The 13,453-nt window shown below is 43.7% G+C and overlaps 2 protein-coding genes across 2 annotated transcripts; both read left to right on the top strand.

Moving 5' to 3' along the window:
• Nucleotides 1-2,771: 2,771 nt before the first annotated feature.
• Nucleotides 2,772-7,733, top strand: LOC122038868 (proton pump-interactor 1-like). Its single transcript, XM_042598830.1, has 8 exons — nt 2,772-3,079; nt 3,204-4,746; nt 4,831-5,264; nt 5,371-5,529; nt 5,620-5,799; nt 5,873-6,067; nt 7,267-7,365; nt 7,438-7,733. Exons 2-8 carry the CDS (start codon nt 4,299-4,301, stop codon nt 7,576-7,578), a joined length of 1,656 nt encoding a protein of 551 aa, XP_042454764.1. The 5' UTR covers nt 2,772-3,079; nt 3,204-4,298; the 3' UTR covers nt 7,579-7,733.
• Nucleotides 7,734-9,262: 1,529 nt separating this feature from the next.
• On the top strand, nt 9,263-11,890 carry LOC122038866 (probable L-type lectin-domain containing receptor kinase S.5). The gene is made up of 2 exons (XM_042598828.1): nt 9,263-10,652; nt 10,734-11,890. Exons 1-2 carry the CDS (start codon nt 9,335-9,337, stop codon nt 11,579-11,581), a joined length of 2,166 nt encoding a protein of 721 aa, XP_042454762.1. The 5' UTR covers nt 9,263-9,334; the 3' UTR covers nt 11,582-11,890.
• The last annotated feature ends 1,563 nt before the right edge of the window (nt 11,891-13,453 follow it).

Below are 13,453 nucleotides of genomic sequence, written 5' to 3'. Positions count from 1 at the left end.
TTGGACGTATTTCAATACTCAAGCTTGTAACCCATCGAAGTTAGCTTGGGGCTTTATCACCAGGGATCATAAGAAATCCCTATTAATTAAGCCCTGTGAGAATGCACTAACTTGCACCTTCGGAGTAACCAAAAGTGCATCCATGGTTACCCGATTGAACCTTTATAGATACTTCTTTAATGGTTCTTTAGGCTATTGTTTGAGGGCGACCAAATCATGTGGAATGAGTCTTTTGATTTTTTTGACTACTGGCGAAATGTTGCATGAATGACGCTTAAAATCTTCGAAAGACCAAATGGGAAATGTTGGAAGGCGATTAACCATCTTTGCGCCGAGCCCGATAGAGTTGTCAAAAAGACTCGACATTTGATTTCATTTGTATATTGATACGGTAGAGAGATATTTTTGAATTTGCATATGTGATCTTTGGGATCAGTTGCGCCATTATACTCTTCAATTTGTTATGCTAAAAAATGTCTTGGTAATTCATCTTGAAGGATATTTTAAAAGAAGGGAGGACCGCTAGAGTTTTTTTTACTTTGCTCAACACACTCACTTTCTCCTTTAAGGGACTCCGACGGGGGGTTTCCCTGAAAACCTCAAAGATTCTTCTCTCATAACGAAAGTACCAACTTGGGTAGGGAACGCCTCCATGGGCGTTCTTATGGGACGGGTTGATTTTTGTTGTAGTGTTAGTGATGCCTCGGCAAATTGTGGTGATAACTCATTCAAGGGGTTAGGCACAGGAGATGCTGACTGTTGGGGTTGTCCTTGCAACACAACTTGTACTATAGCCGCAAATAGTTTATTGAAGTCATTTTCGTAGTCATGGTGATGACGTTTGGCCTTTTAATATCCTCAACATTTGGTCTTCCGGTGTTATCCATCTTACGACGTCTCAATTTAGTTCTTAACTCAGAATTTCCATAGACGATGTCCATTTGATCTTGCCTAAGAATGTCGATGGTCAACTTGCCGATGATTGTATGCTGAGGTTGTTTATTTGGGCGATCATCTGACCATGTGATTTCGTGAAGTTTTTCCAAGGAGTTTGGGATGAGAAATACGCCAATAAGAGTAGGTTAGAATATGGCCAAGAGGCTTCCCGGCATAGCCACTTTAACACTCAAGTCAGTATTCGAAGGAGAAGTAGAAGATGCGTAGTGGAATTAGGGTTTAATGTGTTATGTGCGCGTACCTTTTCTCATGAGGACAGACTACCTTTTATAGGATCGTGTCCCTCCTCCACGTTCTCCCCTTGTGCCTCGTTTATCGTGATCAGTCCCACATCTCTTGGCATAAATGATTATTTATAAGCTTTAATTTTTGGGTTGAATGCCTCTCGTTTTTCTCATGATAATGGCTACATTGCTCATGTCTTTAATGAATAATGGTTCCTTGTTTTAATTTCTGACAAATGGGGTCATTTTGGGTCAGTCACGAGTATAGAGTTGAGTCTGGATTAGATTTAAGCATTCGAGTCGGGAGTCGGGAGTCGAGAGTCGGGAGTCGGGAGTCGGGCCTCGAGTCAACAATAATCAAAGTACAATTGTTTTTGACTTTTGATCACCATCTTAACAAAACTATTGACCCTTTGGGCACGTGACACCTTCTAATTGTAAGGATCTTGAGCGTAAAAACAAAACAAGTGTAGCGGAGTATATTTTCGAGATCATTTCCAAAAGATCCATACAAAGGAAACTATATACTAGTTGAATTGAGAGATCTACCTTTGTTGCATGAACACGATCTCCTGACAGCAACTTTTTTTTAGATGTAGATCTCAACGCGATCAAGTGTTCGCGTCTCTATGGTTCCACATGAATATGTCCTTTGTTTAAATTTGTCACATAAACTAAGCCTTTGGAGAAGAACCACTTTCGTGATGCTAGTCACTCTAAAAGGTTCGACCAAGAGAAGATTCGACCAAAGGAAGAGGAGGAGAAAGACTAGAAGATCTAGAGTCACTCATGAAAAATGAGTTTAAAAAATCTTTTATATTCTTCAAAAGAATACCAAAAGTATCTTTTAGTTTTCTTCTAATAATCATACTAATGAATCTTTATTAATTTATATTATTTTCTTAATGGATTAAATTTAGTATATTAAATTAATCAGTTATTAATCCAACAAATTTAATTATCTACTCTTAAAGCTCTAATTTCTTCCCGCATCAATCAAACGAGGAGGAGGAGGAGGAGGTGGAGGACTTCTTGTTTCAGTGAGTCGCTGCAAAATTAATCTGGGGAATTTACTAAATATCAGAAAGGTCCAATGGAGTTGAAGAAAAATTGGAAGGAAACACAAAAGAGAAAGAATGTTGTAACGCGGAAGAGGAGTGTGGAAGGAGAGCCGAGCAGGGCGAAGCAGCCGCGCTATGGTTGACCGTTGCCGTCCCTTCCTTATCCACCGCCACTTATTTAATGATTCCGCTACCAAACTAAATAACACGCCACAACCATTAAAACATGGCTCATCCCGTTATCATCCCATTTATCATATTCTCGAAACTGTTTTTATGGGGAAAATGGACACGATCTCTGGGAATACTTTTTTTTTTAATATTAATTTTTTAGTTTTTTAATAAAATAAAATGATATAAAATTATTTACTAACCAAACAAAAAATTTAAAGGGATACTAGCGCAGTCAGATATTTTAGGTGCGACGAAGCAGGTCCCTTTGTGGGCTCTGGTAGTAAAAAAAAACTATGATATCGCTTTTACTATCCGAAACGTCGCAACGATTCCAAAGTAGCAGGGTTTTATCCGAAACAGGTATCGCCGTTTTAAATCCTCGACGACTCCTCGCTCGCTCAGTCGCTTTCGTCTAACTTGATCTCTCCATCCCTCTCCGCGTCCCCTCGCTCGTCTCCGATTCATACTGAGAGAGGGAGGGCGAGAGAGAGAGAGCGAGCGAGAGGGAGTCTCGTGATCGCCAGAACGCTGAGATCTGTCTAAGGGAACTGGAATTTTGGATCTCCGGCGAGGATTTCTAGCCTGGCAGGTAGCAGCCGCGGCTATAGGAAGATTCACTAGAAACGGCCTTGATACTCTCAGATATTGCTCTGATCTTGAAAGGTTTAGCATTTTTTTTTGTTGGGAAAAATATTTTTTTTACTCTGTATCTTTTTCGCTTTAATAATTATCAGTGATGGATTTGGGAAGCGAGTTTTGATGGGTTGTTTTATTGTTGCTGTGTCAGTTCATACTAGTTTGAGCAATGACGGCAGATTCGAGTGAGATTTGTGTTGGATCAAAGGTTGAATTCCAGTTGGCGACAGGTCTGGGTTTACCATCCGCGGGCGATCGACAGGAATTGATTGATGCTAATGGCATTGCGTGTTTGGATTGTGAGGAGAAGATCGAAGGGGGAAGTGGGAGATCGATCACGCTGGGGAATGATAATTTGGAGGAGCCACAGCAGTTGGATAAAAAAGTAGATGTTGCACTCGTCGTCGATCGAGAACCAATTAAGGTGAAAGGAGAAAATGGGAAATTGAGTACGGAGAATGGAGATGATTGTGATGGGGCTACAGATGCTACATTGAATATAGATGTGAGTGAGGCCAATGGTTGTGATGATACTGCTCCCTCTAGTGATGTGGAAGAGGAATTAGTTAAATTGGAATTACCTGGAACAATGGCTGGGGAAGGAATTGGTGATGCAATTGAGCAACAGCTGGAAAATGAGATGCTAGATGAGAAGAAAAGGGACATCAAAAATGGAATCTGTGAGGTGAAAGGAGAGAGGCGCAATGAAGACGGCCGTGTGAAGTTGAGCTTGGAGAATGAACGGAGTCTCGTGGAGGATACTAGTAAGCTAGAAGCTGCTAATCCAGACTTGCATGTCAAGGGAGCAGAAAAACAAGAAGGTGAAACCTTACTCGCAGATATGAACTTTGAAAAACTGGAATCAATCACTGAGGGGATGGAAAGCAATGCTTTGCTTGCAACAATTGACAAACATGGAAATTCAGAATTTTCTGTTTTTGATGGCAAAAATCTGGAATTTAAGAGCATGAGTATTGAGACACAACAATAAGAGGAATCCAAAACATCAGTTCTAGATGATGATCGACAAGTAGATGAAATAGAGGTCAAACTCAACACTATCTACCATGACCATGGAGAGGAAACAGTTGATAGGGCAGGTGAGAGTCGGGGCATTGTCACTTTTACAGATGGTAATAGCCAAGCATGTAAGGATGCTTGTGTTGTATTGTTGAAGACAGTGTTGCCTCGATCTGTGGTCACAACTGCAAAAGAGCAAGAACTGGGTGTTTCTGAAAGTCAAGTTATGGAGACAAAAGAGCAAGAAGGTTCAGAATCAGCTACTGAAGTAGAACTGGTGATGGGACCTCAGGCTTCAATGACTGTTTCTGCAAACCCAGATAATTTTAAATCAGTTGGAGTCCAAGAAGAACAAAAGTTTGAGGGATTGGTTACAGAGATCCCTTCGTGTATAACTCTCATAGATGTTACTACACCTGAGAATAGTACCTTGGTAGAGGAATCTGTAGAAAAGGGTGACCCCATTGGTGAAAGCGTGATTGTTGAACAGTGTGCTGATTTACATCGTTCAAAAGATTGCTTCATCTCAGATACAATTTGTGTGGCTGAGAAAGAAGTGTTGCTGTCTCAAGGTCTGTCTGATTCCAGTTATCAATTAACCAGGTGTCAAGAGACACATCTTTCTGAACAGGAAGGTGCCGTCTCAAGTGAGGTAGATGTACGCAGCCCAACAGGTAGTGTTAACAAAACGCATCTAGCATTACGGCATATAAATGCAGGTGTAACAACCTATTCTGATATTGCTACTACTTGTGCAGATATAAAAGACAAGTTAAGCAATGTGGTAGCTGGAAATGGTACTTGTATGACTGAAACTGAAGACAATGTAACTGTGGATGATGTTGATGCCTTCGAATTTGAAGTTGCAATTGCAAAGGAATGTGTAGAATCTAGCACTTCTTTTGTTAATTTAAATGAAGTGGAAAGGTTGTTGGATAATGAAAGTAAAAGTATCCAAGGAGAATCTGGAATCACCGTGAATAACCCAGTGTTAGTGAAGGACCATAGTGGTTCAACTTTGGATGGTGAAAAGCTGGACGCTGGTTTAGGGAAACCACAAGTATGTTACATAATTAGAATTCCAAGATTCATTGACAATCAACTTTCGACAAACATTCAAATTGCACAGTCAGAAACGAACAAGAAAACAGAAAGAAGGGATTCTTTCAAAGTTTCTATAGAAAATCAGAAGGTATCATTGCATATAGTTTCATTCTAATGATACTTTATAGGTATAAGATCATGATTGTACATTAGGTTATTCTGATCTACACTTGATTTATCTGTCTTATCCTTAGGTGATATGTAATGATTTCTGGAAGAAGTTTGAAGATGCAAAGGCAGAAACAAGAGTTGCAAGAGCTGCAGTTAATGCCAAACGCCAGCAGATGGAATCTCTGCAATTAATGATAAACAAGTGGAAAAATGTGCATTCGGTGGAGGAACTTGATGCTAAGGTGAGAGAGTTTCATTTGGCGTTGTTTAAAAGTGATGTGACTGTTAGCACTTCGATTTGGTTGTCTTCAATTAACTTTTTTTATGTTCAGATACAATCAATGGAATTTGAGCTTCAACATGTAACCATACCATTGAAAGAAGAAAAGAAATATATTCATGAGCTTAAACAGTTGAGACACCAGAGAGATCAACTCACTTCAAATTTGAATTCAAGTGAAGAAATAGATGAGACATTTGAAAGTAAGGAACAGATTGAAGAGCAGTTCAAGGTATTTTTGATCAACTATCATAATCTTTCCACCATTTCTATTCATCTCAAAAATTTCAGTTTTCTCCCTACAGCTTTTGAAGAAGGAACTAGATTCTCTTAGAACTGAGTTATTGCAAGCAGAAGGTAATGCAAATGCTGCAAGGAAGAATTATGATGTAGAACAGCAAGTTTTAAAAGGTCTTCAACAACAATTCAGGGATGCTGATGCTCTTCGCCAGAAAGCATATGGACATTGGCTAGCACTTAAGAACATCTTAATTGAAAAAGTATGTTTTTTTTCTTTCATTATTTCTTTTCTATCAAATTGCAGTTGATTCTGAATCTTTGAACCAAGGATGCATAGCTTTAAATTTGATCATTATATAGTTTTTCTATTTGTAGATTTTCCTTTTTTGAACTTAAATGCACAGTGTTGCTGCATGTTTTGCCGGAACTATATATGGTCTTTGTTATAGAATTATGGTTGCCGCAACTAAATGATTTGAGTAGTCTTGCAGTGATAACAAAAGTGTGTATTAACTCTTGTTATACCCTACATAAGAAAAGCTTTTGAGTAGAATGCCTTTTATCTTCATGAGAACTTCCTCACCCTCTTTTTTTTTGAACCTTGCATGATTTCAGTAAAAGAAATCAAATTAATTAGAATATTTTATTATCAATATCGTGTTGATGCGAGAGATGTACAAAATATTTTTCCAAACATGCTTTTGACATTAGTTGGCACATGAATTTTCTCTCAACCTTTTTCAAGCCATAATCCGCTTGGACCTTACAGCCTCACCATCTCGTAGATGTGAATTACTTAAGTCTGAGAACACAGAGTTAATCTCGTTGAATCATGGAACAAAGATGCTATCAGGGTGTTTTTTTTTTCATTGCTAGGTTTAGCTGATATCAGTTGATTAAACTTTTCCTGTTTATTGTAGAAAATTTTGTAGCTCTAATCCTTCACCAACTTGATTGTTTGATCGAGTATATCATTTGATCTTTGTCCAGATATTTTGTTCATGAATGATACTTTTTAAACTGAATGAAATTTTGCACTATTGTCATGTCAAATGTTTTTCTTCTGATAGGATCTCTTAATGAGCTCCCTTGTTGTGTCATGTGTCTGCTTATCTATGACTATTTTTGTTGACATACTTCAAGTTGTTGCCAAGCCAAAACTGAAACATCTATTTAATGCATTTGGTTAACAGATCAATCCAATGTCTTGATCTTTTTTATTATATGGAACATCATAGTTACGGTATTTATCTCTCTAGACTACAAAATATGCATAGTTGATTTTTCCACTTTGTCATCTTAGTTATTTTGAACTCAGATGCTCGTTATGAGGATAATTTCCCTCATGTGAGACTTTTTCTGTCTCCATTTGATGAAAATTATTTTAATTAGAAATTATTTTGTCACTCTGATTTCTTGTATAAAAGATTATTAAGACGTTTCTTTGCACTATCTTCAGAATAAACATTTTAACCTGTACAAGAGTGATCAGATATCTGCAGAAAGGTATTTGTCTTCAAGAGATTTACGTGGACTCCTGTCACACTGTAGCAAACAGGTATACGTTATTAGTTTTCCTTTCCCCAAAGACATGACATATTTGTCTGAAACGTATTTCCACAAACTGTAGGTTGAAAATGCAATGGCTATGTGGAACAATGATGAGGAGTTCCGCATGCAATATGTTAAATCCAACATGAACAGCACGCTTAGAAGGAAGAGGAGCTCAAAAAAAAGGCAGAAGAATTGGCTAAGAAGGAAGAAGAATTGAGGAAAGAAAAGACTGCAGCTGAGTTAAAAGAACTGCATCGTTTAGAGCAAATTGCAAAATTCAAAGAGGCAGAAGAAAGAAAAAGAAGACTAGCTGAGAAGGCGCAGGCCAGAGCCGAATTCCGAGCACAGAAGGAAGCTGAACAGAGGGAGAAGGTATCAGCCTTGTTCAATACCGAGCTTGCAAATAGCTTTTTCTAATATAAATTTTGCACTGCCTTTTCATAACCACAACAATGCTTGCATCTCTACAGAACCGATCAAAGAAGCAGAAAAAGAAAGGTCTTGCAGTTGAAAAAAGAATTTCAATTAATGGTTCTGAGGAACACACTGCAGCATCTATTGAAAGTACTCAAACTACTCAGGAACTCAATATCAGAGAAACTCTTGCATTACAAAAACCTTCAATGCCAGTACCTGCTTTAAAGCAATTCAACAAGGTGCAACCTATTCCCTCATCACTTCGTAAGAAGGGCAAGAGGAAGATGATGACCACATGGATGTGGGCTATACTAGCCATCATATTGCTAGTCCTACTTCTGACGTCTAACTACATCTCTTTCTCTGGTTACACCTACCAATCACCCTGATTTTTGAAGATATTCTAGCTCCATTCATCATCATACATACATAAAATATAGATCTGAGTGGCATCCATTCTTTGTCCAGTTTTTTTAGATTGTTCTCTCTACTATAATTTGCTATTAATGGTCTATAGAATCATTTTGTTTCATTGGTTCTTCCTACTTCTATTTGAGAATCTTCCACCAGCATGATGCTGGTCTTCTCCAGCTTCTGTTGTAGTAGTTGCTATATATACAATATATCAACTCGATCTGATGATTGACCGCAAGACCCTTGCAAAGTCAAAGTCAAAGGTCTGATTCCACAAGAACAATTTGGAATAAATTGTTCTTGCTGACCTCTTTGCCTTAGCAATTGAACTGTACATAAACAGAGCAGATGGCCCTTGCTCCTAACCATCTTAGCTCATTCATGACAACAGTTTGATTTTGATCAGTTAGAAGGTCTTGTGGAATAAAATATTCACTGATCTGAGACTCTGCTTTCAGCGAGGCTTCCATTAAACTTCTTCATGGTGGAAGGTTGCTACTTTGTTCCACAGTACAGACCTCTTCGGTGGCACCATGCATGTGAAAATAGTTTATTCCACATGGTGATTATGGAATAATTAATCAATTACAAGATAATTTAGAATAAATTAAAGAGAATCATGGACTTGTTTTCCTAGTTGTAATTGTGGCCAGGCACGTCTCTACTATGAGACTCATGTTTTATAAACAAAGTCACGTTTACTTGAGAAGGACGCGTTTATTTAGATTCTTTGGGAGTGAGAAGCTTAACTCGACCAAAGGTTGTTTTGTTAGCCCTCCCTCACCCATCCAAGGCCATTTCGAACTCCCTCACATGCTAGATGCCACCCCGATCCCATCGGGCACCACCTTGGTTCGCCTCATTGGTCATGGGCAGGCCTCTTGTGGGGACATTGCATCTGGTCAAACCTGGTCAGCAAAGAACCCTTAGAACTAGATCAAGAAGGCTAGTTATGCTATTCAGATTTGAAAGCATCTATTAATTTTTTTTAATAGAAATATTGGCAACTGGTTTGGTAGAGTAAACAATTGAGTCTCATCATGCTAATACAGCACATACTTAAGTCTTTATATGTTAATACTTACTCTAGAAGTATTAGCCTCAGATCGCTCCTTCCGCTGCTCCGCCCTAATCCTCTTCTGATGGGCGACGCCACCGCTTGCCTTCCCCTCCGCCGCCGCCGTTGCCATCGTATCCTCCTTGCGGCTGTTTTCTGCCTCTACCTGGTATTACCTGCGCTCTCCCAGGCCGACTCCGATGCCGTCCCCGCAAACACCTCCAACTCAGTTTCCTTCGTTTTCCCCTCCTTCTTCAACGTGGTCAACGGCAGCAATCTCCTCCTCCTCCAGGACGCCGGCTTCAGCCAGGGTGCCCTCCAGCTCACCCCCGACACCGTCAACAACGCCAACTACCTCATCAACAAATCAGGAAACGTCTTCCTCACCCGCTCCTTCAAACTCTGGGAGGACCTCCCCGCCACCGCCACCGCCAACGCCTCCCGGCGCGTCGCTTCCTTCAACACTTCCTTCAACATCAACGTCTACCGCCCGAACGGGGACATCCCCGGCGACGGTCTCGCCTTCGTTATTGCGCGCTCCCTCGACGGTCCGCCGCCCGGCAGCGACGGGGCCTACCTCGGCCTCACCAACGCGACCCTAAACGGCCTCTCGACCAACCAATTCGTCGCCTTGGAGCTGGACACCGTGATGGACAGCAGCGTCGAGGACCCTGACGACAACCACGTCGGCCTCGATATCAACGGCGTCGTCTCCAATGTCACGGCCAATCTGACGCGCCTCGACATCGAGATCGCCCCCGTCAACGCGACCAACTACACGGTGTGGATCAACTACGATGGTGGCGCGCGAGCGATCCGGTTGTACATGGCCGTCGTTGGAAATCCGAAGCCGGCGTCTCCGGCGCTGCAAGCGTCTCTGGATCTAAGCGAGTTCCTGAATCAGCGCTCTTTCTTCGGCTTCACCGGGTCGACTGGGGAGACTTACCAGCTCAACTGCGTGCTGGCGTGGAATCTGACGGTGGAGATCTTGCCGGATGATGACAACGGCGCTCTCTCGGGGTGGAAGTTGGGGGCGGTGATCGGCGCCGCAGCGTTAGTCGGGTTGGCGCTTGTTGTAGGGGTGGTGGTATGGGTGTACATGAGGCGGCGGAGCGTGAGGGGCGTGGACTCGAGGGCGGTGGTGGCGGGGACGCTCAGGAGCCTGCCAGGGACGCCGAGGGAGTTCGAGTTCAAGGAACTGCGGAGGGCGACGAGGAACTTCGACGAGAAGATGAAGCTTGGGCAAGGTGGGTTCGGGGTGGTCTACAGGGGGGTTTTACCGGGAGAGAACCGCGACCTGGCGGTGAAGAAGTTTTCCAGGGGAAGCAGCGGCACCGATGACTTCCTCAAGGAGCTCACCATCATCAATCGCCTCCGCCACAAGCATCTTGTGCCCCTCGTCGGTGAGTCTTTCAATTAGTGTTGCAGAGAAATCGATTTGTCGAGTAGAAAATTTGATCAATTGATCTCTTAATAACAAGCAGGGTGGTGCCATGAAAAGGGGATTCTGCTTCTGGTGTACGAGTACATGCCGAACGGCAGTCTGGATCAGCACCTCTACGGCGGCGACGACCACCGGCCTCTGCTGGGGTGGGAGCGGCGCTACAATATCGTGGCCGGGGTGGGGTCGGCGCTGCACTACCTCCACGAGGAGTACGACCAGCTTGTGATCCACCGCGACCTCAAGTCCTCCAACGTTATGCTCGACGCCGGCTTCGGTGCGCGCCTCGGCGACTTTGGCCTCGCGCGCGCGCTGGAGATCGACAAAACCTCCTACGCCGAGCTGGAGCTAGCCGGCGTCCCCGGCACGCTGGGCTACATCGCTCCTGAGTGCTTCCACACCGGCAAGGCCACGCGCACCTCCGATGTCTTCGGCTTCGGGGCTGTCGTCCTCGAGGTCGTCTGCGGCCGCCGCCCCCGCGGCGACAACGGACAGTTCCTCACCGACTCGGTCTGGAAGCTCCACGGCGACGGCCACATCCTCGACGCCGTCGACCCGCGCCTCGCCGGCGATTTCGACGCGAAGGACGCCGAGCGCCTCCTCCTTCTCGGCCTCGCCTGCAGCCACCCAATCCCGTCCGATCGTCCCAAGACGGAGACCATCCTCCAGATCCTCTCCCGGTCGGTGCCGCCGCCCACAGTGCCGGCCGGGAAGCCTGCCTTCGTGTGGCCCGCCGGCCCCGTGGACGATGAGGAAGACGACGACCTCCGGCTGATGCGCAGGGCGGCGATTAGCATGAGCATGAGCATGACGTCGTCAAACTTTGCATCATCATCCGGGTACACGACCTCGCAGTCCCAATACAGCCGAGATGGACCTCCTCAAGTCTGACGACGAGGCTTATCCCCAAAAGGAGACGACTCTGGAGGAGCTCAAGCAAATGTGCCCAATAAACTATTATTGGCAGTGAGAAGGACGTTAATGGCTGCCGGTCTTCTCAACAAATCCATCGCAATCGCATCGTCATGCAAAACAAATCCATCGCAATCGCATCGTCATGCATTCACTTTGATTCCTTCTCCCTATCGGTCGTCGGTTTCAGGCCTCCGTCGCTGTCTGATTCCCTGTATATGAACCTTCCCATTACTTGCTTGTACAATCTCGAAGTCAACATGTAATTGCAGTCTGCGTCTTTAATCACGCTCCGTGATTTTTTTCTTAACCGAAGAAATCGGCAAATCCCGGTGATAAAGGGAATCCAGAAAGTGCGGATCCAAAGAAAATAACAATCGATATGAAGGTCAAAATTAAAAAGATCAATATAAGAGGATCAACGAGTTTGTTAAATGGTAACCGAGCGAAGTTCTACATCAAAAGTTGACTGGGCATGAGTTGTCCGATTGGTAATGGGATGAGTCAAGTGAAGATGCATGTAGATGATCGGATCTCTATTTCGCTCTGGTATGAACATATTATCTAGACTCATCGTCCCAAGAAAGAGCAGTTAAACAGAGGAATACTTGACCGAGCAGAGGAGTATTCAGTCGAGCGACTATCCCGCTCGATCGATCGACAAAATGCTGATATGTATTTGGATATACTTTTGGAAGATGGCGTCACCGACATATAGCATGGTCTACAGGTGGATCGTACGACGGACGAAACAAAGGGCGTGCCCACAATCAATTGGAGAACGTGTCCATGACTACGTGTCCAGGACAAATTAAGGAACGTGTTCGCAACAATGGAAGAACATGCTCATGCCTCGAAAAGTGCACACGTTGCCCAAGAGGACATTATATAAAGGGGGTTCGTTCACTAGCGCAGGTATCCGTAATTCACTTTTGTCGCTTGTGTTACTGTTCTTTCATCTTCTTCTTCGTACCGGTGAGTGACTTGAGAGTCGAAAGACCAACGTCGAGGACCTCTTCCCTAGCCCGGCACTGACGTTTCTCGTGCTTGCAGATCGGAGCGGGATATACATCCAGTCAACGTAGCAGTCACATCCCCAGTTTTTCATCTCCATGATTTTCGGGTAAGATCATATTGGTGTCGTCCATGGGAACATAGTCTGAATCCGAAATGCGAAGATGGAGAACGCTGGACAACTCATCATGGTTACTTTAACAAAGGAGGAGCTGGATGCGCTGATATAAGCCCGAGCGGCAAAAATAGTAGAGCATCAACAGTAATAGGCATTGACCGATTGCCATGTGCAGGAGTCTGCGGCCTCAGTAGCAGGTCATCCAGCCGGATATGGAGACCGAGTGGATCATGTATCCGTTCGTGGGCATAATAAGAAGTCGGCCAACACATACGGAGACACACCCCATGCGCTGATCCCCTTCCTTCGAGCCCTGTTCCACACTCTAGCAGAGGAGCTAGGCCAAGTGGATAAGGAACGAGGATCTTTCTCGGGCGAAGCGCCTGTTCGAGACACACGTAAAGGGAAAGCACCGAGGAATGAGGATTCGCCCGAGCAGATCAATCAACAGTTTTCGTAGAGAATCTTGGATGACCCTCTACCAAAACGCTACACCTCATTGACAATTGCCAAGTATAACGGAACAACCGATCCGGACGACCACCTGGCCCAGTTTGATAACGGGCCACACTTCATCAGTACATCGACAGGGTGAAGTGTCGGGCCACACTTCATCAGTACACTTCTGAGGCAGCGCAGCGTTGGTTCAAACAAATGTCGATCGATTCGATTAATAGTTTCAAAGACTTTCAAGCGGCATTCTTACATCACTTTGTCAA

This window comes from Zingiber officinale, chromosome 1A (genome assembly GCF_018446385.1).
Source record: "Zingiber officinale cultivar Zhangliang chromosome 1A, Zo_v1.1, whole genome shotgun sequence".
NCBI lineage: Eukaryota > Viridiplantae > Streptophyta > Magnoliopsida > Zingiberales > Zingiberaceae > Zingiber > Zingiber officinale.
This window is presented reverse-complemented; position numbering and strand designations above follow the sequence as displayed.

Excerpts from the sequence above, each read along its gene's own strand:
- LOC122038868 (XM_042598830.1), top strand. The coding sequence starts at position 4,299 with ATGGAGACAAAAGAGCAAGAAGGTTCAGAATCAGCTACTGAAGTAGAA. Across the intron at positions 4,747-4,830 it reads AGATGTACGCAGCCCAACAG|ATATAAAAGACAAGTTAAGC; the intron begins GTAGTGTTAACA and ends CTACTTGTGCAG. Across the intron at positions 7,366-7,437 it reads TGTCACACTGTAGCAAACAG|GTTGAAAATGCAATGGCTAT; the intron begins GTATACGTTATT and ends CACAAACTGTAG.
- LOC122038866 (XM_042598828.1), top strand. The coding sequence starts at position 9,335 with ATGGGCGACGCCACCGCTTGCCTTCCCCTCCGCCGCCGCCGTTGCCAT. Across the intron at positions 10,653-10,733 it reads GCATCTTGTGCCCCTCGTCG|GGTGGTGCCATGAAAAGGGG; the intron begins GTGAGTCTTTCA and ends AATAACAAGCAG.